This window comes from Excalfactoria chinensis, chromosome 4 (assembly GCF_039878825.1).
Source record: "Excalfactoria chinensis isolate bCotChi1 chromosome 4, bCotChi1.hap2, whole genome shotgun sequence".
NCBI classification, from domain to species: Eukaryota; Metazoa; Chordata; class Aves; order Galliformes; family Phasianidae; genus Excalfactoria; species Excalfactoria chinensis.
In genome coordinates this window covers 69,787,328-69,814,544 of record NC_092828.1, presented here as the reverse complement: position 1 = coordinate 69,814,544, position 27,217 = coordinate 69,787,328, and the positions used below count along the sequence as shown (strand labels likewise).

Below are 27,217 nucleotides of genomic sequence, written 5' to 3'. Positions count from 1 at the left end.
ACCAGTTTCTGAGTTTGAATGGTTGTTTCACTTAAGTTCCTTGCTTGTGATTTGATGGGCTGTGACCAACAAGATGGAGCTGTGCCTGGTGCAGATCTGATGACTCAAAACTATTGGTCCCTTTGCAACCTCCAGCAGAGGTTTTGGCTGTATCTGGATATTTGGGGAGCAGAAACTTCTGTAGACTTTTCTTCAGTCTTTCCTGCGGCCAATAAGCACAGGCTCAACCAAAAAGTTGAGATTCCTGTCTTACAAAGTGTTTTCTTTCAGAGTTAACGTTCTTCTCCATTGGAAGCGTGGTTTAATTTACCAGTCCCAGTGCTGCAGACAGCAGCACAGCTATGTTTTATTTTGACAGAAGAAGCTGTATGGTGGTCAAAGTGAGAAGTTCAGCTTGCTCCAAGCACCCGCTTAGTACAGGGCCGTATTTAAAATCCAAATAAAGGTGCGTAGGGTCCACTGGTTATTTAGAACGTTTCACAAGAAAGCCCTATCTGCGCATGCGGATACTGGGATCCTGTATAAGTGCTGAGGAAGGGTTGAGGTGTTCCTTGTTTTTTAACAGCTGGGAAAATGAGCACTTGGTGAACAATACTTTGTGTACATGGGAGAGAGTCTAAAACGTTTAATACCAGCAAACACGTCTTTAATCCTTTACTGCCTAATCTCTGCTAAAATCCACTACGACTTTGACCAGAAAGCTTATTGTATTCGATACTGACGAAGTATGTTAGAGATCCGTTTCTATATATGTATTTATTTCTATGAAATCTCGGTATAAATGAAAAGAAAGTACACGTTGGTGTGGCCAACTAGAGAGTTGAATTATTTTTTCCCCCCAGAGGATTTTCAGTAATCCTTGTGTTTGTATTGCGGACAGTGAATGTGGTGTGGTTGTTCTCAATATCTTTCGTTATGTAACGTAAGCACCCAGCTGTGTAATAAGTCAAGCAGAGGACAGAGCCCTGTGACTGCCAGCCCTGCTGCAGACTGCAACAACAAGTGATGATTTGGGGAGCTGGTCTGGGTGGAAGGATTCTCAGTGTTTTTAATGAGCTCTGGATGCGGCCCAGTCTCGAGCTGCAGTGGCTTGACTTTACTGGAATGCCACCAGAATCGTGTTGAGTCACGCATACGCAGATACATACACATCCTCTGAAGGTCTAAAATAGCTTTCAAAAGCCATGCCAACGCCACAAGCATAGATACCATTTGAATTTCATCAGTTTCTTCTAAATTAATTCAGTAACATGGTGAGAGTTTGTTACTTGACGTTAGTTTTAGTGGCAACGCAGTCCTGTCCCCCTATCATTCCCTCAAATGAGTTTCAGAACAGCTGCCAATTCTTCAGCCTGTTCAAGCTCAGTCTGTTTAAGCATAAAGCTACATGCATTTCTCTCCATTCGCAGGGGTTTATCTCCATATCTTTGGTTGACAGCTTGTATGTGCAATGGAAGGAGTGCTGCAGGTTAGAACTTGAAACCACCTCTTTGGCGAGCAGCAGATGCTAACATTTGTAGCTGATGGTATTAATAAGGATCATTTTAACTTATATTCCTCCCTCGCTGTTGCCAACTACTGCAGTTTCCCCATAATCTCATGAGATCTCTTCAGGTCATAGTTCACACAGACAAACGGTCATGCAAGATGTTAAATCTTCTGACCAACGAACAAACCAAAGCTGGGCAAAAAGAAGTCAAAACACACAGCCAGCAAAGCTTGAAAGTAGGACCTGCAGCAGTTCGGAAGCTGAACGTGAAGGGAGTGCCAAATGTTGTTTCCAAAATACCCACTTGTTGCATCGTTTTGCTGACTGAGAGGTGTTGAATTTGAGGTGGCTGCACTACTCTAAGCACTTAAAACTGTAGGAAGTAATGAAGGTCTGATTTCGCAGCTTCCCTGTAAATTGTTTGTTAAAAGACTGTAGGGTAAAATAGAGGTTAGTGCTCCTAATTTTACTTGTACTTTGCTTACAAGTTGAGCTAATTTCAGCCAAGTGGTACACCAAGGAGGTACACAGCTTCTTGTGCTTTCACTGCTGTGCTTTGGATTGCTACCTGCTGTTCCAGCCCTTTCCTTTTCCTCCTGAACACACAGCTCTTAAATTCCACCGATCTTTGCTGACATGAAGAGGCTGTCACCATTAAACATGAAAATCTGATAAATAGAATTTGTCAGAAAGCGTTGCAGTAGTTTGTAGCTGACTGTGCCTTATGCTTCCTCCCAGTTTACTCTTGGTAAGACCATTTTTGTATTCCATGAGGTTGTGTGGGAGAGGTACCTGCCAGCATGAGGGTCAGGCTGCCACACACTGGGTGAATCTTTGCACTTTTGAGTGCCAATGCTCTTTTTAAAAGTAATCATTAATAATCATTTCTAACCTAAGAGACTTGGAGTTGCAGCCCACCCCACGACATTAAGTCCACAGTACAAGGCAAAGCAGCATTGTTTCCAGTCTCGTTGCTGACTTGCTGCACACAACTGCAGCCAGGTAACAGAGGCCTAAGGCTCTTCTTCACATCCCAGGATAAATCTTGTCTCTGCAACTCAAAATACCATTCATGTTTTCCAGTGTACTGGTAGTGATGGGCAGGGGAAGGCTTAGAAAAGACACATTCTCTCAACCTGTTTTCTGTCACAGCTGTGCCAGGATTTCTGAGCTCTGAATTTACCTTCTGTTTTCTGTGATGAATTTTACTGCTCAGCTGGGAGATGTGAAAGGGTGAGGGAGAGAAAGCAGGGCAGCCTGGCTATGTGGTTTACGTAGTATTTGAGAAATGGGCCAAGAGCTTCTCTATAAGTTTAAACTCCAGTCCCATATACACAATATGCTTATCCAGGAACGTGCTGCGAGCTGGGCATATGTGTTAGTGTGCTTCCTTGTCTTTGTTGCTGTTTCAAGTTATGTGTTTCATTTAAGTCTGCAAGGAAATTATTTAGCACCTCACAGGCAGCTCGTGAGTTTATATAACTGACTCTTTAAATCTTGGTTGAAAAAGTGTTAACTACCAACATGGACTGATTGTCCAACATGGACATGCGCTGATGTATTTTAAGTCCTTTTCTTTTGGGGGATGTAGCCTTTGTGAGATATCGCTTTGTTGCCACAGTGATGTCTGAAGAGAAGATTTAATAAGTGTTAAAACTTCTAACACTGTGATATTTTATTGTGGAAGAAAATATATTAAAATGTTAAGGTTCTTTAAATAAATCAGCTTAAAGCAAGAAATCAGAGTCAAGGAAAGTCTATCGTTTATCACAGAGGTTCTTATGTTAGTTGATTTGTCAAGCTCATAGACTATGCTAAGGGTTTTATGTTGTGGTTTTAATGAGAAGCGGTGTAAAATTGTGTTAAATGGAAAGAGAAAAAGGGGAGCAAAGCAACACCTGAAGAGTTGTGAAAGTTCCTTTCCCTGGTGAAGGGGATTTTCCATGCATAGCGTATGCGGGACTCTCCAGAGATGAATACTCACTGGTTTTGTAGCAGCCTCTGAGCAGAGAAAAAGCTTCATCGTATATCAACAGTTTAACTGACAACTAGCAGTCACCCTGCAACACTCAGTGATACTCCCTTGGGATTTGTTATCGTTATTATCTTACTAATATCTCATTATATTTAGCAATTATGTATGAATTTATGGGGAAAAACTCTGCGCAATCTAGGGGAAATATCCAGAATCTCAGCAGTGTTCGTACGTGGTTAACAGTTGCCTTAGTGAAAGAGTAAAACTCATCCACTGTGAGAAAATAGTGCAGTATTGGTGTTTTGCAGCCAAGAAAACAACTCAAATCCATCCTGTAACTTCTCTTAGCAACCTTTCATTGCTTTTAAAGACGAATCTAGTTTGTAATTCACATTATATAAAAATATTCCTTGATAAATGGAGATCTTGCTTAGCATTTGTGTCTAAAGGCAGCTGAGCGCAGAGCAAGCGTGCCTTGTCCTTAGGCTGTGCACTGGCTTATATCCAGGCAGTGCCTCAGTTTGTCCCCTTGCAGGCAGCATTGGTGCATTAGCCTCTGTGCTGTACTCAGAGGAGCTGTTTCATGTCTTGATCTGTGTTTGCCTTCTCACACAGGTGCTGCTAAAACCAGTGGCAGAGGTGGGTGGCTTTTCAGCTCATGGCACATGCTGACAAGTGCTCCTTGTCCCATTGGGATTTGCAGTGTTGGCTGGTATTTCAGTGGACAGAAACTACCAAGATGGAAGCAAGAAGTCAATACCCAAAGCTAATGCTGTTGGATCTCAAGTGTGTTGTGTCTGGGCCAGCAATACGGACCAGAGTGGTGGGGCTGGATAGTGGCATTTTTCCTGGGAGAGCTGTGTGTATCTCCTAAACCACTTCATAGAGCAGAAGGAGGGCAATAGACTTCAATTTGTCATGACTCCCAAGTAGCTTTTTCAGATACCACTGGTTTTATGGCAGTAGGTGGATCCATCAGCTCAGCACTATCCTTAGGCTCTGTAGTTGGACCCTTTGAAATGGGATGGACCAAGCTGAGATCCACTTCAAGCATGAGTTTAAGTGACTTGGTGACTCAGAACTGTAATTTATTCAACAGGTTTAGGTAAAATTCTTCTGCAATTAGCGTATTTCCTGCTCGTAGATATTTAATTATTAGATATTTTTCCCTTCCCATTTTGATGGGAGCGGTGCCAGCATATGTAAGAGACAGTTGGGAACAAACTGGATATTTAAAGACTCCCAGAACTTGAATCTGAGTAATGTGCGAGGCTGCTGTGCTCAGGACTCTGCTGGAGTAAGGAACTCTTCTGGCAAAATTGGCTTAATATGGGGTATGTTTTATTATGTGATGATTTGAAAACTCTGGGCAGGCTGGACCAAGTTGCGAGGTGGAGTCATTGATTTCTAGTGTAACTCAGCCTTTTGATGCCAGTGATTCTGTAGGAGTTCCCACAGCTGAAGCCTGGCTAGTTGAACTTAAAGTTATCATTTTAGATATTTATAGGGTGCCTATTCTTGTAGGGTCTTTCTGACTGTCGTTATGGAGAGAGGGAGGATGGGAAAGGACTCTAAAACACAGTTCCAGGCACCGGGAGCTTTGGGTTCAGTCTCGGTTTGTGGTTTCTGGAAGAGTCACTGGATTACTCTGCCTCAGTTCCCCATCTGTGTCTGCAGCGTGGAGAAGGACTGCATTCTGTGCAGAGGGACACAGGTCTGGTGCTTGTGATTAATCTTGCAGATACCAAGTGGTGGGAGTAAATTTATTATTACTCAGTGCATTCTACTTATTTTGCAGTTTGTGAAATGAAACAGATACTGTGTGCATGCCTTTAAGCAGAGGAAAGCTAACAAAGGAAAAGAGACGTTACCGTTGCCTACTAATTTGAGTTAAATGTCAGCAGTGTGTAGTTCTAACTCGTATTTTTCTGTTCATTTCCCTTTGGAGCAATGGAGGCTGCAGGCAGGACGTTCTGGGACCTCACTGCCCTTTGCTGAAAGTTAATGGTGGCTTTATCTTTAGCCTTGTGTTTGCAGGCACTGGAGTCAGACAGCCTTTTCCTCAGAGCTGTGCTTCTGTGATTTCCCGTCTTATTACTTCAGCCCGTGAGATGGTATCTGAGATGACCTTTGCTTTTGAATTTTTATGTCAGTGGCAGTAGAAATTCAGGATGCAGATGGATTTCAGAACATTTTTCCAGATGTGCAAGTCCCTAATTATACCTGTGCAAACAAATCAGGAGTAATTCTGTCGAAGAGGTGGGCCCGCATTAGTGTGAAGCCAATATACATGGGAAGTCATTAACCTTGATTGCTTATTCACAGCACAGGCATTAGTGGCAGCGTAGGTCTGATCTGTCTCCAAGGGAGCTTGGTGTGTTGCAAGGACATTGACTGGATCTATCCCTAGAGGGGAATTTGGGAAGAATGGGGTGTAGAGAACTCCAGTCATTATTCAAGGCGTCTCAGGATATTTGTTTAGACTCGGTAGCTGTTACCTCTGATGTTCGACATGTAGACTAGGCAGTGATCCATGTGCCTGAAGCTACATACCGTGTTCTCACATTTCTTTCCAGATGGTCTTGCATATTGGTGCCTGCCTGGACTCCGAGAAGGAAAAGTTGTGTTGTTGGAACGTAATGTGTTTTAACACAGTATTTTCCTAAGTCAGAGAGTGTAGAAATAGAGCTCCTTTGTTCAGTTTCCACACTACCGAAACTCAGACAAAAGAACCACAGTTTTCCAGTATAGAAAATGTTGACCATGCTGGTGTTTTCACAGGAAATACCAAGCTCTTCCTCTGTGTCAAAAAATAAAAATAACAAAAATCTGCTTTTCATTCAAACTCATTATAATGTTAAATTTTAGATTTATGATCTTGGATGGAAAAAAAGCAGAGACATGAGAGGCAGCGCTTCCTGCTATGTTGTCTGTGTATATATGGGTGTCCTTAATTTCTCTGTAAGTAATGCATTTTTACATGCAAATCAATTGCACATTAGTGAAATGTGACTCAAACACTCCTCCCTCCATCGCTGCTGTTTGTTTGGCAATTGATGTTTTCTGACACTGAAGTCTGAGGATACCTCTGTGATCCTGCTGCAAATCTGGGGGAAATTACCTTTTAAATGACACTTGGTCTGACCTTCATCTCTAGATAATCCAGGAGGGGATCGTGTTTGACTGTGTGGACACAGAGGAGGCACAGACTAGGGAAGACAGATGTAGTGTACTGGTATCTTTTTTTGCCATGTTTTAGAATTCAGTAATATGCTGCATATACCGTACTGAGGTTTATCTTTGCTCCTTCCTCAAAACTGAAGATAGTATGTTAGTGAGAAACTGTGAAACAGTTCATAATTGGAATTGCCAGACACTAGAATTAGAGATTATATGTACTGCTGCAGCCTTTGCAGCATTCTTTTTATTGCAGGGTCTTGCAGCAAGTCCTCCAACAGGAAATAACAACCACAGAAATACCCCAAATCCCAGACACTGCACACAAAGTGTAAAAGCAGACATAATTAGATCAACATACAGTAATTAGACTCCAAAGCAAGTATCACCGCAAATTCTTCAGGCTCAGATCAGTTAATGAGAAGCTGATATAATGCACAGTTAGAGGCTCCTGTATTCTACTGTCAGAGATAGGCTTTGACCCTCATTTTCCTCCTAATATTAATCACAGATGGATGTACAAACTCTGAAAGGCAGAAATCCTCTTATCTTCACTTCTTTCCTTTCTGCAGAGTACTGTGGGTGATTCCAACCCAGTTGCTTAAAGTTCTGATAGCGTGGCTTTTAACAGTGATGTTTTTATTGTCCAAAAGAGTGGTCAAATGCTGGAATGGACTTCCTGGGGAGATGGTGGGTGTCAGAACTGTCTGACACCTGATCCATCCCTGCTGTGTTGCACCATGCACCATGTCCAGATGTCCCTCAAGCCAGCTTTAAGCGGGCTTTTTGAGAAGCCTGAAGTGTTTATTGTCTCAGAGCCCAGAAGGTAAGGACACAGTTAGCCCTTGGAGATTTAGCTGCAAAAGGCTGCAAGAAAAGCAGTAGATCTGTTGGACGTGAAACATATTTTGCATCGCTTGTTGTGTGTGTAGCTCCTAACACCTCTGTTGTTGGGCTGCTGGTGTGTACCCTGTGTACGGGTGTGTGTGTAGGAAGTGGCTGTGGCAATGGGCTGGTTTTCAGCTTATTTTGAGTTTCCCGTGTTGGATTACCAGTTGCTGTTGGTTACTTACTTTGAAGAGGTCTTTCTTGCCGAAATTGCCCACGAAACAGTGAATTATATCATAGTGCAGCCTTTCTCGATGCTTGAGTTGCTGTCTTTGCTCAGACTTGCCTTGCTCTTTCCCTTTGGTGAAATTGAGAAACTCAGGGAGCTTCACAGGCACTGCCACTACCTCTGCATCACCCCGAGGAAGGGCACCTTGCCATCTGGAGCGCTCGCTCCACCTGCAGACAGACAGACAGGATGAAGGTGGATTAGGATGAGCAGTGATCACAGGGAATAGTAAGGTTATTGGGCTGTGGGTGGGAAGCAATGGTAGTGAGTTGGGAGAAGTCAAGGGGAATGCTTGTTTCAAACAGAAATGGGTAGAATGGGCTTTTTCAGTCAGGCCAAGCCACAGGCTTTAGAGGAAATTCAGATCTGATTCAGCTTCCAGGTGTCTAAACTTGCTCTCTCCCCTATCTTTAAAGAAAGATCTTTATTTTGCCAAAGTCTGTATTCTGTGGTTATTTGGTGTTCATCTACTTAGCGAGCTGAAAACAGCCTTTATTAATTAACTGGCAGCAGAGCAGCCCACTCATTTAGCACTTGACAAAGAACGAGCTAATGCCAGCTTGGCTCCTGTTTGACTGCACGACCTGTGTAAGCATCACAGAACTGCTTACTTGCACTGTGGACTTGGAGCCATGATATTTATTAACATCTTGGGTTTTGGATCTCTACCCAGAAAGCTCAATGTGCAGCTATTTGGATCTGTGCTAGAAATGAAGAATCAGAGCCATGAATAAGAAATGCTGCCATGGAGCGGCTTGGAGACTGATATGGAGATAGAGAATAAAAAGGAGTAAATCCTGAGGTGGGGTAATTATTTTTAATGACTGTTTACCAGTCTGTGCTTCTTGGAAAGCAAAGGGTCTTTCTAAGTGGTGCAATGTGTGTGGGTAAATCTGCCAGTTCCTGGGAACAAGGCTACATTTGACCTAAATGAGCACCAACAGATGAAGATTTGCACATTCAAGTAAGTAACTTCAAGACAAAAAACAAACACATGAAAGACAAAAAAGCGATGACAGGAAACATTCTGAAGGCAAAGAGTCTCAGGTAGGAGACACAGAATCTGCTTTGTGTTAGTAAAAAATACCATCTTTTGAAACTTGGGGGCCTTACTCTATGCTAGTTAAAACTACCAGATTCTTGCAAAGCCATCAGGATTACGCCCTTCCACTGCCTCCAGGACTGAGCCTTCCCACTAGAAAGCCATTTGATCTTTCTTGCTTTTAAATACAAATGTGAGCTTCTGATGAGGTTTCCTTCATTTCTTGCTAGAAATGTTTCTTTTGGCAGCATTTTCTGAACTAAATGCTGGGCAGATTTCAAATGCAGCCTCATGTCCGAGGTTTTGTACGCTCAGCCAGTGAGAATGTTTCCCCAGCAATCTCCCTGAATTCTTTCTCAGTGGTTGATATCTTAGAACCAAAGTCTTGGGTTTGACTTTTCTTTTTTCCTGTGGGCTTCTCCATGGGTGGAGGCTGAGGTTCGTAGCTGGTTCATAATTAGGATGAAGAGCTTGGACTGGAATCATTGTGACAAACACAGTAACTCAGGACAGCAGTGAAACTAATCGCAACTTGTGCTACTGCAGTTTTGCATCTTTTGCAAAGACAAAGCACATCTTCTTCAGGTTAGGTTGCGTTTAAGGTTTTTCTGTGGGTGGCATTGTGGAAGTTTTCTCTCTTTTGCTGGGAAGTTAGATGAGAATATGATTTAGTTTGTTAGTGACAGCTCTTGCACTTGATATCATTTACTATTTGTGTCACAGCTTTCCTCGATGTATGGGATTTCGTAGAAAATAAACAGAGTTCAAAGGTTCATAATTCATAGGTTACACAGTTCTGCACTGTTACGAAGGTGCTGCAACAGTCAGTCCTGGGACCATACACCAGGGGGACATTTCTCAAACTTTGTCTCTCTCTTGCAGAAAAGATGTTAAAATATTTCTCTTAATATTCTAGAAGAAACAATCCATGTTAGAAACTGACATCCATCGATGCTTGCTGAATGTTGATAGAGACCAAGCAGCGGATGTGAACACAGTGAGGAGTGAGTGGTGTGTTTCAGCAGTGGTGACAGTGACAGTGAGGCATCTCCACTGGTGCAGGCTTTGACAAGCCCAGCATACAGGCTCTTGTTCATCACTGGCAAAAGTACAGAGCTAGTAGTGGTGACTTTACTGAAAAATAGCGTTCTGTAGCTGAGAATTTACTCTGTGAAATGGTGTGATTGTGCTTTCTGTATCAGTTGTAGTTTCCATGGAAATAAATTGGGGGGGGCATTACTTTTGGAGCGACCTTTGTGTATGTGGCTCAAGGCGATTTCTGCTCACTCAGTGTGGCCTAGGCAAGCCAAAATGGTGGGTACCTGTGCTGCATGGCCTTAATGCAATGTAATGCTGACGGGTGGGCAGCCGTGCTGTCCCTGAGCACGGGTCACCCTCTGAACAGAGCTGCTATGGGGATGTTCCCAGCATTAAACCATAGCTGTTTTCCTTCTTCTGAACCCATGAGGGTCTCCTAGTGGCAGTGAGGTACAGCAGCTGTGTGTGTCATCAGTGGGCATTGCCAGGCTGGGTTTTTCTAATACAGATGTAGTGGCTGTTTGAAACTCCAGTGCTTCTCACCTGGCCTTGTGGTGCTGCAGGGATGTAGTTTTTGCTGTTAATGTGCGGAGCAGCATGTTAGAACTGCTTGTGATTTACAGTGAGTTGGGCTGATGCCTGTGCTGGAAGGTCTGGTGCACCCTTTGTGTGCTGGAGAGTGGCTGCAGGTTTGCATGGTGATGATGCGAGTATTTTCTGTAGCCTGTCTGTTTAAAAAATAACAATAACAATATAATCTCTTTGGGGCTTCTTCATATCCTAATTACAACCAATCCCTTCATTAGTCCCGCAGGGAGACAGAACCGAATGCCATATGGTATTTGACACTTAGGATGCCGTGCTCACCAAGAGCTGGAGGGAGGCAGGGAAAGGGGGAGTTAACAATTCATAACCATGTATGGAGCAGGCACAGCCCTCCTTGGACACGGTTCAGCAGAGTCTGAGGGCCTCAGATCAGGAACTTTATCTGGCTAGTAATTGCATCGGCACGCTGCCTTTCTTGTGCGTGCGTGTGGGCACTTGGTGAGCAGGGCACAGAGCTGCCGAGTCTTCGTGCTGGCATCTGTGCACAAGGATGAATTAAATGCCTGCACATCTCTGTGAAGGACCATGGCCGGATTCTACAGTTGCCTGAGAAGTGAGAAGTAAGTGCCATGCGGAGCTCTACCCTGCACCACGGTGGGTACACTCACACTCTGCCTCTCTGGTACTGCAGCAGCACTGCACAGTGTGCTCCTGCCCTGGGACTGAAGTGCCCTTCTGAGCAACGAAGTGCAAAAAGTCAATACTGACTGAAATGCCAATTTGATGAAAATTAGTTCTTTCTTTTTCCGTCACAGACATACGTGCCCAGCGGCAAACACTGAAAAGGGAAAGAACCTTTTGCAGTCTAGTTGTAGTGATGGGAAAGTGTCCTTTTCTTTGTTAATTAACTGCGCTGCTCACATATTAACAAATAACAAGAAATAGAGAAATGCACGTTGGCTTTAAAAAATACTCAACTAGAAATCTGATATGAAACATTTTTGTATATCTAACCTGAGGTTTGTTGTGTATTTCCACCCTGCTGAGAGATTGGATTTGCAAGAAATCCTTTTGATTGCCAAGTGGGCTGCAGAGGTAGAAGTGGATGGGACAAAACGTTAGTGTTGGTGCTTTAAATGACAATGAAGGCAGCTTTTCTTCTGCCTTTGACATTCTCCCTGCTAAGGAGTGGAAGAAAAATATCTGCTGCAAAAAGCGAGCGGTGGGTTTTGATGATTATTTGCATCAGCAGACTGTAGAGGGCTCTATTTTTGCATACAATATAGGATTACAGAAAGTGAAAATTAACAGTGAAAAGCAAGCGAAATTGTATCTTGAGGCTGAAGATGTGAATGATGGTACTTAAAGGTACGGATGAAGGCTCAGAAGTAAAACTTGCAGCTTCCTCCTCCTCTTTGTACCTCTCCTAAAGGCTGCATTCCTTATGCCAGGTGTCTCACTTTACTCTGCTGGAACTATGGGTTTTCAAAGTCTCCCAGTTCTTTCTGGATTTCAGTTAGCATTCCCACCCCATGCTGACTCTTTTCCTCCTTTGAAACTTGTGACAGTGCCTACAAGAAGGGATCTAAGTACTTGGAAAGCAAGTCTACCTCAGGAAAGAGGGGGAAATGTGGTTGTGGAAGGCAGGGAGAGGCTATAAGGGATGGGCAGCAGATGAAGCTTCTTTTGTATGGCATGATCACTTCCTTCCTTGTGGAAATCCACCTGGTTCATAAAGGGCAGCATTTTCTCCCTAAACAAACTCTTCTTTCTCATTATTCTTCAGTTTGGTTTTGACACTGGGTATGTGTGTAGATTATGTTCCTCATCCTGTTGTCTCAGCCCTGTGATGTGTTCCCAAGTGGATTAGTGACTATTAAGACTTCGTGCTCGTTACAAATTTTATGTGCAGCTTTGGCAGTGGTTATTGACTATTAGAATGAGTCTCAGACGTTAATTTTGGCAACAATTATGTTTGGAGCCTGAGATTAATTTTGGATTAAGTTCCTTTTGAGTTTCACCCAAAACATTTGGCCTTCTGGACAGCATCAGATGGATTCACAGGAGAAGCTTCCCTAAATCCTCATGTGGTTGTTGGACCTGTGGGAGTTCGTTTGCTTTGTGAATGAAATGCTTTTTATGTTTTAAGCAATTGGCTTGCGCACAAGCAATGATTTAGCCAAAGTAGCCCAGAGGGCTGAAACCCAGCAGTGACAATGGGAGAGAGCTCCCTCTGAGCTGCTGCATCCAGCAGGGGCTCCTGGGCTGTTCTAAGAACTGCTTTGGGTCATTGTCTCCTGCTGCTGTCACATCAGCCTTCAGTGTCCCATGTTTTGCCTTTGTGCGCTGCAGTGATGTGTGGCTGAGCCGATCATTCTGCATTGAGTCCCGCCCCTGTGCTTTGTTAGTGCTCTTTGATGAGATGCCACCTTAAGAAATCTGAATGTAATGTAACAGCACCAACCTTAATCAGCTGAATGAAAATTACAGGTTGTTTTCTATGTTCATTTCTCTTTACCCAACATTGGCAACCCCAGCAATCTTGAACTGTTCCTGCAGTAAGTCTTGTAGCTCATCCTTGTTGCAGAGCTATGTTGTGCTTGGTCCTGGTCTGCTGTTGGAAAAGCCCATCAGCTTTAAGCAGATATGATGCAGTTTTCTAAGACCCGCAGAAGAATCTGTTAGTATCTGCCTTTCTGTTGCTGGTACTAGCCAGATACGTAATTATGAGCTTAAAAATGTTGTTGCTTGAACAGTAAGATTCACCGACGGTCAATGCAAACTGCCAATTTCCAAAGACAAATATAGTATGTTAGAAGCTATATAAAGTGTTTGGCTGAAGGCTTTGCCTGTCAGCTCAGAGCCAGTTTCTATAACAGACTCCAAGGAAACGTATTTAACTGGTCTGTAGTTAAGGTGGTCAGTGCAGATTTTATGGTGGCTTTCGCAAGCAATCCCAGAATTATGGACATACTTAATTTGAATGTGTTCTGCTACACCAAGCTCTGCACTTCCAGTGGGGTAATACATTTCTTTCTTTTGGTCCCAAACTGTCAAAAACTGCTGATGTGCACTCTTGTCCTGAAGTCATGTTCAGCATTTCAGAAGAGCTCTTGATCAAGGGATGCATTGGAAAATTGTCAGTATACTTGTATTTTGAGGTGAAAGTCATTGGCAGTGAAGTTTATTTTCAGGATTAGGTGCTGCTGCTTTGTTGGAAGTGACCTGGGAGTGCTTTAGAGCTCCACCAAGTGCTACTGAAGTAGCAGCTTGGCACTGAAGGGAGCCGGGCAGCTCCAAACTGTCAGCAGCTCGTTTTCTTCCTGCAGCATCTTGCTTTTGGGAGCCATGCCACTGCAGAGGGATTATGGCAGAAGACTGCCCATCATGCTCTGCTCTTCAGCACACGCTGAGGTGCGAAGCATTTTTCAGGCTGTTCACTTCCAGACAGAGGTGGCAGTGCCAGGTTTCAGGAAGTGGTGTGTAGAGGGTAGAGGAGGCAAAGCACTGGAGAAGGGATATACTTTTTGGGAAGTGGGGAGCTCTCTTCACTGGGACCAAGTCAGACATGGTGATCTGATCAGAAGACTCCCCAGGCATTATAACCCCTTGGTAGTCCTTCAATGTGCAACCTATGAGCTTGCTCCTGTCCATGACAATTAACCAGCATTTGGACAGTGGTGAGCATTTTGTCTTCAGCTCACAAGGGTTGCTCAGCTCAGTGCTTAATACTGAAAGCATTCAGACTTAGGCCCTCTTTTCTTACACAAGAATAATAGAGAGGGTGAACAAAAGCAGCCAGGAGGTGGCAGAGCCATGGCACCACAGGCAGTTGAGCACTGTTAGTACAATGGTGCTGTATTATTAACAGAAAGATGAACTATTTCTATTTGTTGATTCATTCCTTTTGACTCATCCCTGTGCAAGAAGTTCAATTGTGTCTTAATACAGCCAGTGAGTCACTCCACCTCGCTAGTCCTCCTCCTGCTGCTCACACTTCTCTCTGCATGGTGTTTGGTGGCTAAGCATGCCATTGTGGCGAAGCAGCTGCCATGATGTTGTGCATTTGCTGGCTGCAGGCAGATGAGTTCCAGGCAGCTGTGCCCCTGTGGTTGGTTTCAGCACAGAAGCCCTCTCCCTATCACTATAGTACCAAGTGTCTGCTGGACATGCACTCCTAATGCTGCCTGTCCTGCAGAAGCTTCTTGGCTTGGGACAATCTGCTGAATGTGATTTTCACTCTTCTGCACCATTTGGCTGGAGTTTTTGTCTACCATACTGTGCCAGGTTGAGCCCTGAAAACATCTTGTCATAATTTTACCTCATGTTCTTTCCTTATGCAGCTCAGAGTGTCTGGTTTTATACCTTTTCAGCAAAAGAGAGAGATTAATTTGTCGTTTCCTCCCTGTACAGATGTCTGGAAAATTTAATAGCTGTGATGCAAAGGCCTCGAGTTGGCCTTAGAAGCTGAAATCTGGCTACGGATACTTCAGACAAAAAAGTACTAGCTTCAAGTTGTACTTCCAGTAGATAACCTATCTGAGCTATGTAGGTCAGGGACAACTGATTGCCAACCAGATCTTGGCAGTGCTGAGATGGAGAGACAGGTGAAAACCCAAGAGAATTGCAAGGCTGGGTTCTTACTTCTTTTCTTCTCTTATGGGTTGCTGCTGTAAGAATACGTTTGAGCACAAAATGCCATGATTCTTTCCAAAAGCCACCCTCTACAGTCATCAAAGCACGTATTTCTGAGTTAAATCCATTGTTGTTTCAACTGTTACACATCAAGGAGTTTTAAGAAGTGTTTTGAATACAGGAAACACTAACTGCAGGCCTTCTGATTCGTTCATACACTGCGGTAGCAGTAATAACAATTATTTGTACTGAGGTGGCAGGTGGCCCTCCAAGGCTTCATTGTGGGCGTCACTGTTTATACAAATTAAAGCCAGTCAGTTCATATCCTGTCTGATTTTGTGTGCAGATGATGTGCTGTTGCTGCTCACTGTGCTGTGAGCAGTGCAGTGAGCTAGCAGTGCAGTGCTTCCACTGCAAGGTAGGTGAAGAAGCAGAGGTCTGGGCCACAATGTCCTCACTCATCCTTTAACTGTGTTTGCACCGGTGCATGCTGCCGCACTTGTATGGGTGCACAAGCACCAGAGTACTGGTGGTCACACATGGTCTGTCACCGTGTTGTAGCACCTTGGTGGCTGCGTCATGGCCAAAGGGACAGCAGCATGCTCAGCTGGAGCAGGGGAACGTTGCTGTGCAGACAGAGGTTCCACTTTCTGACCATTCAGCCAGAGCTAAGGCGGTGTTCCAGCCCCAAATTTTTGTTGTGGTTGTTTCTTTTGGCCTCAGAGTTTCAAGGATCTGGTGCTAATTAGAGAACTGAATGTATGACTTTTATTTGAGATGAATTCATTTATGCTTATTCATTCTAAGAAATATGTAACTGTGTGCTCTGGCCAGGCTTTGTAAGTATCCCTCACCTAACAGCACAGCTCCGATCCCTGCAGAGCTTCAGGTTTGAGGGGGATGTATGTGAGCTCTCTGGCTCAGCACCGTGCTGCAGACATGGTGTTAATCTTCAAGCTGTCCCTGCACCTGGGGAAAATACAGCCTGGCTGAGGTGCAGAGGAGTTGTTTGCCGATTCACTCCAGCAAATTACTTCCCCTGCTCTCAGCTGAGTGAAAAGAATGTTGCAGCAGTTGAAATTTCATTGTTTTCCTTCATAAAATGCAAATTGTCTCATCGCTTCCTTTCTTGCAGGACTCAGCCAGTTAAGATCTTACAGAATGCATGTGCACGTCTGTGCATTTGCCAAAATATCCTCTTGTCAGTACCCGTCCTGTGGTTCTTGCTCTCTTTGGTGTCACCCTCCTGGATTTCAGCCAATTTTGGATACCCTCTCTGCTCCCTGGTGTCTCCACCTTCCTCAAGCTGAATGCAACTCGCTGCTCTGTCGGTGCAAACCAGCAATGGCTCAGATGGTCTGAGTTTAGAGGAGCGTGTGTGAATGGAATCTCAAAGCAGGTCCCCTTTGTAGTGGCTGCTCTAAAGAGAACTGTCACTCAGTAGCCTGGGGACAGAAGTGACTTGGGGATTGCTCAAAGTTATGCCAGCGGAGGTTCAGGTTGGATACTAGGACAAACAACTTCTCAGAGTGGAGGGTTATTGGAACAAGCTGCCCAGAGAGGTGGTGGAGTCACCATCCCTGCAGGTGTTCATGAAAGTGGTGGATGTCACACGGAGTGACAAGGCCTAGGACAGTCACACACATGGACTGATGGATGGACTAGAATACCTTAGTGGTCTTTCCAACCTGAATGATTCTGTGATTCTATGAATCTATGAGGCACATGGGTGACTGCCTTTGGTTCTGGTGGCTCTCCTGTGCTGCACAGGATGCCCGCTGGGGCTGGAAGGAGCAGTGTGAGGTTCCCTGGAAACCCTCAGAGTCACACACAGCTCCAGAATTTCCCCTCTCACAGACGTTGATGCTGCCCCAGTCCTTCCTTTGGCTCTGACTATGGTCCAGAAGCAATGGAAGGCCATGAAGTTTAGCCAGACAGTGTGTTTTAACACAAGACGGAACCGGCCTTCTTTATTTTCACATGGGAACAGCCAATAGATGTTGCCCTGCTGGGTCCGGGACTTCACATGGAGTGATTTCCTGAGCTTCCTGCCAAAGGCAGTCTGAGTCCACAGAGCCTGGTTTGCTTTTCTCTCTTGTAGCCTAGAGCTGGCTGCCTGGTTTGGGGAGTTGGATCCACAGAGTGAATGTTATGACACAGTGACTCTGGGACCTTTCTGTTAGTCGCTCCTTTTGTTGTTGCTCTTTAGTGCACTTTAAATTCCTGGGCATGAAATGTCTTCATTGACTCATCCTGAAAGCAGTGTGTCCTGCGCAGTGTGAGCTATCTGATGGGTTTTTTTTCCTATCCTTAAGCTGTTCTTCAACCCACAAAGTGAAGGATAAGGGATTGCTTTAGAAAAAAAAAGTAGAGCTTCAGACATAGCCTGAAGTTCTGTGTTTCAGTTCTGGCTTTCTGTTGGCTATTGTTTCAGCCCCTTTTTTTCCTGCATCACTCAGACAACTTAGTTTGTTAAAAACATCCACAGCCTCTTCCAGGCCTAGGATGTAATGATGTCCCACATTTTGTGAGAATAAGCAGGGATCCAAAGACAGGAGTATGGCACTCTTACAAAACGCTAAGGGTTTGGATAAACCAGAAAGCAGTGGCCAAATATACCCAGCATCTTGTGGATTTGGTTTGAATGCAGCAGCGCAGAGGAACTCAGCTTGGCCTGTCCCCAGAACTGACTCCTACACTGAGAGCATGCAGGCATAGGGAGATAGCAACATGGCTTCCTGCTGCTCTGCTTGGGGGATGCTTCCAGAGGCAGTGGTTCTGACTGGATCAGCTCCATGGCTACCTCTTGTTGCATCCTTGCTGGTGTGGGGCCACAAAAATGATATGAGGGACAGAACACCTCCCTGCGAAGACAGGCTGTGATCTGGGGCTGTGCAGCATGGAGAAGGGAAGGCTCCAGGGAGACCTGAGAGTGGCCTGTCAGCATCTAGAGAGACTGTAAGAAGGACGAGAACAGACTCTTGAGCAGGATCTGTGTTGACATGACAAGGGGAAGTGGTTTCAAACTAGAAGAGTGGAGATTTAGATTGGATATAAGGAATTTTTTTCACAATAAGGGCAATGAGGCACTGGCACAGGTTGCCTGGAGAGGTGGTGCCCCATCCCCAAAGGCACTCAAGGTCAGGGTGGACAGGCTCTGTGCACCTGATGGAGCTGTTGGTGTCCATGTTCAGTGCAGGAAGTTGGAATTGATGGCCTTTAAGTGTCCCTTCTAACTCAATTGATTGTATGAGTCTATGTTCAGTGCATGTCCTCCCCTTCCCAAGCTCACTGGCTGTACCCATGGCAGCAGATCTGAGGGAGCTGCTGCTGCCTGCAGCATGTGCATTCCTTCGGCCATTGCTGGCTGCCTGCTGCCTCTGTTGCTTCTTGTTAGGAAGAGAGGAAGATCCTTGTTCCAGCTGTTCTGTAGTGTAAAGAAGAATTATTACATGGGAAAGGCACTGACTTACTGCTACGCTGGTGCCAAATGGTGCAGTTCAGCTGGGGCAATTAATGCACGTTCCTCTACTGGAGCATCCATCTGGGCTCAAAGTGCTGGCTGAGCCCTGCATGTGCTTAGTGAGTTGCTGGGTAAGTGCCAGCCTTGATTGGATCGAAGTTCTCTCGTGTTTCTCCTGATATGCACAGACCAGAAAGTGCACTGGAAAAATGGTCCTATAAATCACTGTCAGAGAAGCGGCTCTTGGCTTAGTTCCTGGTAAGCAGGTGGATATTAGTGCTGCTGTCTGCTGATGCAAGCATGCAGTAGGGATCCCCACACCGACAGTGGTGGTGTGGTGTCCTGCTAATGAGCATTGCAGAGTAATTAGGGGCATGAGGGCAGCAGCTTGACATGGCTGGTACAGATGCCAGCTGTCACAAAGCTGTGGTAGCTTGGATATGAGTGGGACCTTTGAGCTAAGAGCAAATTGGTAGCTGCTCAGCTGCTGTGGTACCTGCCCAGGTTTAAGCTAACACAGCTCCACATCTGTACACTGCAGCCACGTCCCTGCATGTACAGAGGCCACACTGCAGTTCTTTAGTGCTGAGCATGAGGGCATCTTGGGGAGCAGGGCAGGGGCAGAGCACTGAGCCCCTTGGTTCGAGGCTGCTGACATCGCATTGCCGCTGTGTTTTCTCTCGTAGCTTATAAATAGTTTCTGTCATTTGCCCTTCCCCCTTCTTATCCTTTTGGCTTCTCACACAATTACAGACTGAGCCCGTGTGACTGTATGAAAGGCATTTCCTCCTGCTACTTTTTTTTTTTAAAGTCAGCTTCAGCCCACCAGCTGCTTTCCATTAGTGTTACACACACACTCGCCGGGAGGGCAGCACATATTGCTTCAGGAGCTGCTGAATAGCAGAAATCCTTCAGAATCGGTCAGACAGAGACTTCTCAAAGCAGACTGTAGGTACAGAGAGTCCAGCCCACTGGGAACTGTCTTCTGGCAAGCCTTCGCTGGGAAGCTGAGGTGTGAGGATGGGGCATGGGGAGCGGGTATTGGCTGAGCGCAGGGTGAAAGCTGTGAATACATCTCTTTATGTGAACATTGTTTACTCTGGATATCTCTGTGAGGGGAGCAGCTGACTGTTATCTGATGCTATGAAGAATTATGACCCCTATTTGATCCTGGGAGGGCATTTTTATTGATGCTCTATCGATTAGCTGCTTATCTAGACTTTCTGAAGACTACTATTGTCATATTACTTGTGATCCTTTGAAAAGGGCCTTAAACTTTGTTAAGCTGTTCTACTCTCCATAGAATGATGCGAGCAGTATTCATTAACTTTGTAAACTCCTCGCCTTTCGCTATCATTAGTGGAGGCAGCAGCCGGAGTCTCTGAGTAAGCTTCTATTTGTGCCATTCTCTTGTGCCTACATAAAGCAGCCACAGTTGGGTTGTGGTGATGCCAGCTGTGGCCTGGGAAAACCATCTTGCATATCAGAGATGGGAAATTTGTCCTAGAAACTCTGCACTCTAGAAGAGTGCATCCAGTGGGATGAGCTGTGTGAGGTCAGTGTCCTCTTTTAACAAGCTGTCTTTGGGGTCCCATGCTGCTCAAAGTGCACCTGATGGGCCAGGTTCTGGTTCTGGGTACAGAGAACAGTGAAACCTTGTTTCTGATAGGCTCAAGGGATGTGCAACTGGAACAGAAATCTCATGGGCTCTGGTTTTGCTTTGTGACTGACCCTGACACCCTGTGGGGCTACAGAGGTGAAACTGAAGACAGAATTTTGTTGTACTTACTATCAGTGGGTTAACGAGTCTATTGATAGTTGGCTTATAGGGTTCCCAGGGAAGAAGCAATCAACCCCATTTTGTCAGAGCAAAGTCCTCTAACGTGCTTTAATTAGAAAAGTAAAAATTTAACCGGTCACCTTTCACTGAAGAACATAACCTGAGTACATACCTGTCTTACATCTTGCTCTTTTGTGAGGCCTAGAGCTCAGAAGAGAGCCATGTGCTGGGGGATGCTGGCCATGACTGGCTGCCTGGAGGCTTGAGTGGGCGCATGCATTCCCCTGTGCTGAGACATCTCACTGTCCAAAGTGTCAAGGGATATGTATCCCTCTATGGGGCTGAGAAGAGATCTTCTCTTTGTCTTGGGTCTTTGTTAAGTGCAGGAAACCTGGGGGCTGTACAGGGCTGATTTCCCAGGAGCCATTTACTGAAGTGCACAAACCAAGGAATGGAAAGGAGTTCTCTTTTGTTTGCATTTTCCCCCATGTGATAACACATATTCAGGTGATGTACTTAGCTGAGAAAAGGGAATGTTCAGAGAGCTCTCCTGGGGTTGCATTTCATGTGCCCAGTCACTGTAGAGCATTCCAAGTATCTGCAGTTGCTGCAGCTGGTGAGAGAGAGGCTAGGCTGCTTCTCCTGTTCATGGGCAGTGCCTTCTCTTCAGACTGATTAGTTGCTCTCAGGAGTTGAAGAGCTCCAGGTGAACGCACCACGATAAGGTGATGGATGGAAGCTGAGTATGGGATAGCAGGGAGCCCAGATCCAAACCACCAAACCAGGAAAGGATAGGCAGTGATTACCTGCTAGCTCCTGCTGCCTGCTTTGCAATAAAGAAAGCCCTGCAACCTTGTGAGGGTTGTATTGCTTCCTCTGCTTTGCCTTCTGGTGGACTCCTTCTCCGACCTGTCCCCTCACATCTCCTTGCCAGACAAGCACCAAAAATGCTGTTCCGTTCATTTCTCCCAGTATTTCTCTCACTAAAAATCAGCGAGCTTACAGTATTTGTTTAAAACTTTGTCTCATGGTGTGGTGCTCTGGGGGAGCATGCAGGGTGCATGTGGTGCTGATCGAAATGGACATGTGGTATCAATACATCCTGGCCACATGCAGCACCGCGTCTGGCAGCTGTCATTAAGGGCTGGCAGTAGTCAATGTCTGAGGGTTCAACCAGTTAATGCCTGTGCACTTACATGGATCGGTATTGATGAGTTTTTGTCCTCTTTTTCTCCATTACATGAATCCCCAGGCTAGGGTTTGTAGCCCAGAAATGATGCTGGCTTTTCTCATGTAAAATAAAACACACTGCCACCAGAATTTGACATCTAAATACCATCTTCCTAATAAGATACCATCTTTTTTCTAATATAATACCATCTTTCTAATAAGTGCTAACTTTCCTTCAGCTGCATCACAAGCTTTCAGTTATAGAACTTACACTTTCGCTGTAAATATTGTATTTTTTTCTTGCCATCTAAATGCTTGTAAATTGTAAAAACCTGTGATGTTTCCCTCACCTCAAGTCACTGTTTGGTTCACTGGAATGATGATCCAGTGATCAGGTCAGTGATCAGGGTCCTAAGTGAGGGCACTTCTGCAGACAGGCATTGTGCCCTTGCAATTGACACTTGACCTCCATATGCCCCAGAGAGCTCAGCTATAAAATTGAGTTAGTGCAGGAGCTGATTTGCCCGTAAAGAGATTGCCTCGGAGCTGAACTGCCCTGCAATTATAGTTCTACTGGTATAAAAGGTGCACCGAATGGAAATAAATGCTTGCACTTGTAATAAGTGCAGCAGTCGAAGTGTCTGCAGGGACTGATGGAAGCAGCTGAGATGATGGAGTGATTTAGATAAATGTAGAGCCAGCAAAAACAAACATGGATCTCATATGTTTTCATTATATTGAAGGTGGGCATATCAGAAGTTAGGGGTGCAAATGAGCCAAATGTCAGTGCCACTCGTGTGCTGTGAAAATAAGCTCAAGTTTGGGGACTTTCCAGTTTGTCCTTGTACATTCACGGAGTGCTTCCTTGATGCTTTATTTCAAATGCATTTTCCTTTCCCTAAAGAAAAATTGTAACATCAGTCTGCATGGTGTGTAAATCAAGGGGGAATATAGATCAGAATTTCTTCTTAATACAGAGTCTGTATGAGGAGGTCCACAAATGACCATTTGAGTTGAAATGCACAGGAGATGCAGACATTTCCAAATCATACAAGTCTTACTTATGGTTGCTTCTGAATATTGTTTATCAGTTGTTTCAAAACCATCTTCAGTGCATCTTATTTAGAAAAGGTCTAACCAGTCCTGGTCCCTGCAATGACTTTCACTGTATTTTTGCAAGGTGAGATGAGATTGTTTGGACCGACAGTGCATTAGTGCATTCCTATGCTCGCTGCTAAAGATGAGCTGAAGTAGAAGAAAGCCGCAGCCCATCACCAGTCCCATCGTTTTTATATCTGAGGTTCTGTGGGGCTGTCCACGGGCTGGGAGAAGCAGCGGCATGACAGATTGGAGGTGTGGCTGATAGAGAAAAAATACAGTAGTTTCCTATCTGGCCAAGTAGATATCTAAGCAGTTTAAGTTGGCAGTCCTATACTGCTTTGAAGTGGAAAATTGTCTGACCACACAGAAAAGTGGGCAGGATTTGGTTGGGGGTGTTTTCAGCTGTTTGTAGAGATTTCTTACTCTTAAAGTCCTGCCACAGCAGGTTGGAATTGCTTGCTGTGTAAGGGTATCACTTAGGGATCTTCCCCAACAAAGGACAGTATTTATGAGCTGCGTGCAGGACTGTCACGTTGCCATTGTTGCTTGACATTTGTACTGTAACTCTTGCGGTCTGCTGCTTCATTCCTTTGTTTCTGACAGACGCCCATTTAGGAGCCTTGGAAAATACAAAGTGGAGCCAGTTAACATTGAATGATCTTAAAACTAGGCTGAACTTTTGTTTTCATCAGAGAGGAAGATGATGCCATCAGCTAATGTGGTTGATCAATAGCCCAGCTTGCGATAAGGTTTCAAAGCTTGTGGCTAAAAGCTGATTGCACTGGATCCAAAATAAATTTGATCTATTGGTTTCCACAAATGTAGCATAGCCCAGGATGATGCTTCAGTGCTGATGCTTAACTAATTTTAATAATGCTGACAGGCTGCCTGCTGTGAGGGCACTGCAATATGCCAACCCTGGCGGCAGAGCTCTTACTTGAGATGCTTTGTACGTGGAACTGTGCATGGAGCTGTCAGTCTGTAGCAAACAGCATGCATAAAGATTCATGATTCTGGCACTGGGGAGCGTGACGGACCTTGCCGGTCACATTTTCATTAGATGCAAACTTTGATCCTGGATTCTTAAACAGAGAGAGGCGCTGGCACGAAGTGAGGCTGCTCTATTAGTTCTGACTGGAGAAATAAGTGCTAATGAAAAAGAGTTCTGTGGCTGAGATACAAAATAAGCGCGTGAGCCCTGTTTGTGATGAGCGTTTGGGAATGCAGCTTTAGAAAGGATCCAGACACACTCTTTCTTTGAGTGAGGTGGGATCATAGTCTGCAGGAAAGGTGGGCTAAAATTTAACTAATACCTTAATCTCCATTTCAGTGACTATATCATGGCTACGGGGCCAACAGATGTCATACAGTCACCTGAACCAGGGGAGACGGCCGAAGAGTACGCAGGTAAGCAGGAGTTCTCCGGTTGTATAGCTGAATTGGAAGCCAAGGTTTGTTTTCTTCAGGTTAGAGGGCCATCTGTAGGAACCTGGTTTACAGTTCTGTTTTGACTTTTTTTTTTCTGTGTGGCTTTGCTAGCTGGCAGTATTATAGGAAGGGCGTTTGATGTGCCCTACTGGAAAGTAGTTTTCTGGCTATTTTCTGGTTCTGCCTTGGATTTTCAGAAAACAGGACACTGGAGCATGGAGAGCTGGCTGTCGTATCTGCTGTGACAGATGCTGTAAGCCAGCTCTGTCTGTGGGAGCTGAGCTTACACTCTGGTCTTGGCACAGACAGCCATTTGTTACTTATCTTGTCAACTCGTGGCATTGGCTGAAGCAAACAGCCATGAGAGAATGGAATAATCTGAAGGAAGGGGAAATACCTTTGTGCCAGAGTGGTCTTAGTTAAAGCAAATCCCCTGTGCTAATGTTCAGTCTGGTGTTGGGGAGCTAAGCAAATACGAAGAATACCACAAAAGCTGAGGCATTTCAGCAGTGACTGTTGTACCACTTGATAGTTTTTCTTTTCCTTTGACTAACATTTCACAACCGTCTTCAGTGTTTCAGTGTTTCAAAAGTCATCTTGCTTCTTTCTTCAGAAATATATCTACTGCCTACAGAATATTGGTAGAAGAGAGAAGCAAATGGCAAAGGAACCCGTAGTTGAACCTTGCACGGCAGATGGATAAGGGTGAAGGTGGTGTGATGTTGGATGCTCAGTAGCAACTGGTTTCCTAAATTTGTAATCTAGCTTACCACATTGGCTGCTGTTGTTTGTGATACACTGGAGACCTTGTGAGAAAACCCACAGATGCAGATTTTGTGCTAGTTTGCTGGTGTTCAGGAAACAGATCAAACTCTGATCTTGGTGACAAGGAAGGCAGGAAATCCCTTGCTGTCCTCAGCATTGGCTCTAAGAAAAACAGTGACATTTCTGTCTCCAACTGAACCAGACCTCAAGGAAGTTAGAAGTTGCTGCACTATTACCGAATTATTCAAGGGACACTTGACTCGACCTGAAAAATCCTACCTTGCTTTTTAAGAATATCCTTTGTTTACATCCCATGTAGAGATGTCTCACCTCTTCTTCTTCATAGCTTTCAGTGACCCAAAGGCTTTAGGGGGCTGAAATTCCCAGCCTACACAGTCAAGTCAATTGGGTTAATTTTGTGGGCTTTCCCTGATTGTCTGACTGGTTTTACAGGGATTTTAGTGCCTGCTGCTCCTTTCAAGTATAGACGGCGTAACTGTCCATGAACTACCAGCATCCAATGCTAACCTTGCTGAATTCCTTGATTTTATTGCCTGTCTAGCAATGCTGAGTGTTTGTAATGAAGCTAGAATAATGGCATCTTCTGAGAATCTTATCTGCTTTGTTGGTTGGTTTCTTTGCTTTTAATCCTGTATTTTTATTGGTGAAAATATCTACTGGATTTGGATGGAAAAAAAAAATGGAAAGTATGCCCTGACCACAACTTAGGAAGTCAGAGAGAACAGAGTATCTCTGAATGAACTGTTTCATTTAAGTATGATCTTTGAGCTCCCAAATCAGATAATTCTTCTGCTTTTTACAGTCTCAGTTTTGCACTGGAAAGAGCATCTTCTCATCTTCTGTGCTGTTACAGAAAAGAACTATGCAGTGAGCAGTGAGAGTGTTGATTCTTTCAGTGCACAGGAGAAGCAACGAAAGAGGAGATAGACAAACAAAGAGAAAAAACAACACAGAATAAACTCTACAGAGAAAGCAGATGCTTATCCCTGCTCCTTTTCTCTTATCTCAAACTAATGAGCTATATCAGTTAGAATAAGCAATTCACTTTCAGGAAGGCTTTTGCTTGTTAGGACAGTAGCCTTTAAATATAATATTTTATTTCTAATGCCTTAAAATGGAATTTTGGCTACTGCAAGCATTCAGAAATGATGAGTCAATGTCTATCAGTGGGTGAGTGGGGAGTAGGCAGCTGTCTGAGCTTGGGTTTTCTCACCCTGTTTTGACTAGATGTTTGTTATGCAACAACTATCTTCCATTTTAAGCAGTAAGATCTTTCTGCATACTATTAGTTGAGTTGTCATGGAGCACTCTACCAATTTAGTGATATATTGGCCTTGTCACAGCGCACTTAAATGTACATACCTATAAGGGAAATATACCACTGCTGTTAACAGTGTTTGCAGCAGGACAGTTATATGAACACTACCCTTCTGAATGGTGTCTTCATCAAATGCTCCAGTGCAGAGCAGCCCCATGGTTTTCATCACTGCACAGCATAGTGTTTAGTATCTTTCTCATGCTGTAATATGGCAATTGCTCATCCTCTGGAGCTGAGAGAAATGTAGCATTTCTCACTCTGAAGCAGCTGAAGATATGCAGCTGAGCAGAATGCAGATGAAGAGGAATTATTGCTGGAGGGTTGTACCTTGACATCAGTAATACATTGGAGTCTGGAGGAGGCACTGAAGTAACCAGTGTGTCTGCACAGGAGGACTTTGTGTTGTGCACCAGTACCCAGGTACTGTCCCACCCGTACCAGCTGAGGTTTACTAATTGGCGGTGGTCTCAAATCCTTTCTATAGGCTGTGTTCTAAAGTTAGCACCATTTCTGATCTAAACGTGTGTTTGGAGTAGTACCCTGACAATGTTCTCCTTTGTGGTAGGTCTTAATATCTGTTTCTCTTACATCTTTCCCTTAGATGTTATTAGGATCATTTCTTTTGTTGGTGGTGATAGGTTTTTTTTGTTTGTTTTCCAAACATTTACCTGATGCTGCTGGAAATACTGGCATCTAATTGCACTCATCAGTAATACACTGTCCATACCGCTGATGGCTGCCTGTACAGGACAGCTCTCCATATGTGGCCAAGTCTGCTGTTCTGCTCTTTGAGTCTTCAGGATGTGCTTGCAGGCATTGCTGGACTGGTAATTTGGGGGCACTGCTTCATGAAAATATTTAATCTTTTGTTTTGCTCATCTAACATAAACCAATTCCCCTTTGTCAGGTTTGCTGGGAGCATACCGTGTAAGTTGTGTAACTGCTGATGTGAGTGACAGGTGTTTCTGAAGACTCTAAAGTCTTGATCAACACAGCTGTGTTCTCTGTGGGCACAGTGCTCTTCTGATTGCTGTGTGATCTGTCTTCTTTTGCCATCTCTCTCTGGGCCAAGCAGGAAATTCACTGAGCTTCATGAGAGTCTTAAATCCAAAAGCTTTGGGCTCAGCTCTGGAGTCTTGAGGGAGACAATTT

General features: G+C 44.5%; 1 protein-coding gene across 7 annotated transcripts in view; it reads left to right on the top strand.

Moving 5' to 3' along the window:
• KIAA1210 (KIAA1210 ortholog) overlaps window positions 1-27,217 on the top strand; it is a 50,611-nt gene that overhangs the window by 1,378 nt on the left and 22,016 nt on the right. For 2 of the 7 annotated variants that reach the window (XM_072336047.1, XM_072336046.1), the window contains exons 1-2: window positions 10,781-11,004; window positions 23,864-23,940. In XM_072336047.1, the coding sequence (XP_072192148.1) occupies window positions 10,970-11,004; window positions 23,864-23,940 (112 nt within the window). In that variant the 5' untranslated portion in view covers window positions 10,781-10,969. Of the gene's footprint in view, window positions 1-10,780; window positions 11,039-19,360; window positions 19,495-23,863; window positions 23,941-27,217 lie in introns of those variants that run through there. The other 5 variants (XM_072336053.1, XM_072336050.1, XM_072336048.1 and 2 more) reach the window with 4 other exon arrangements.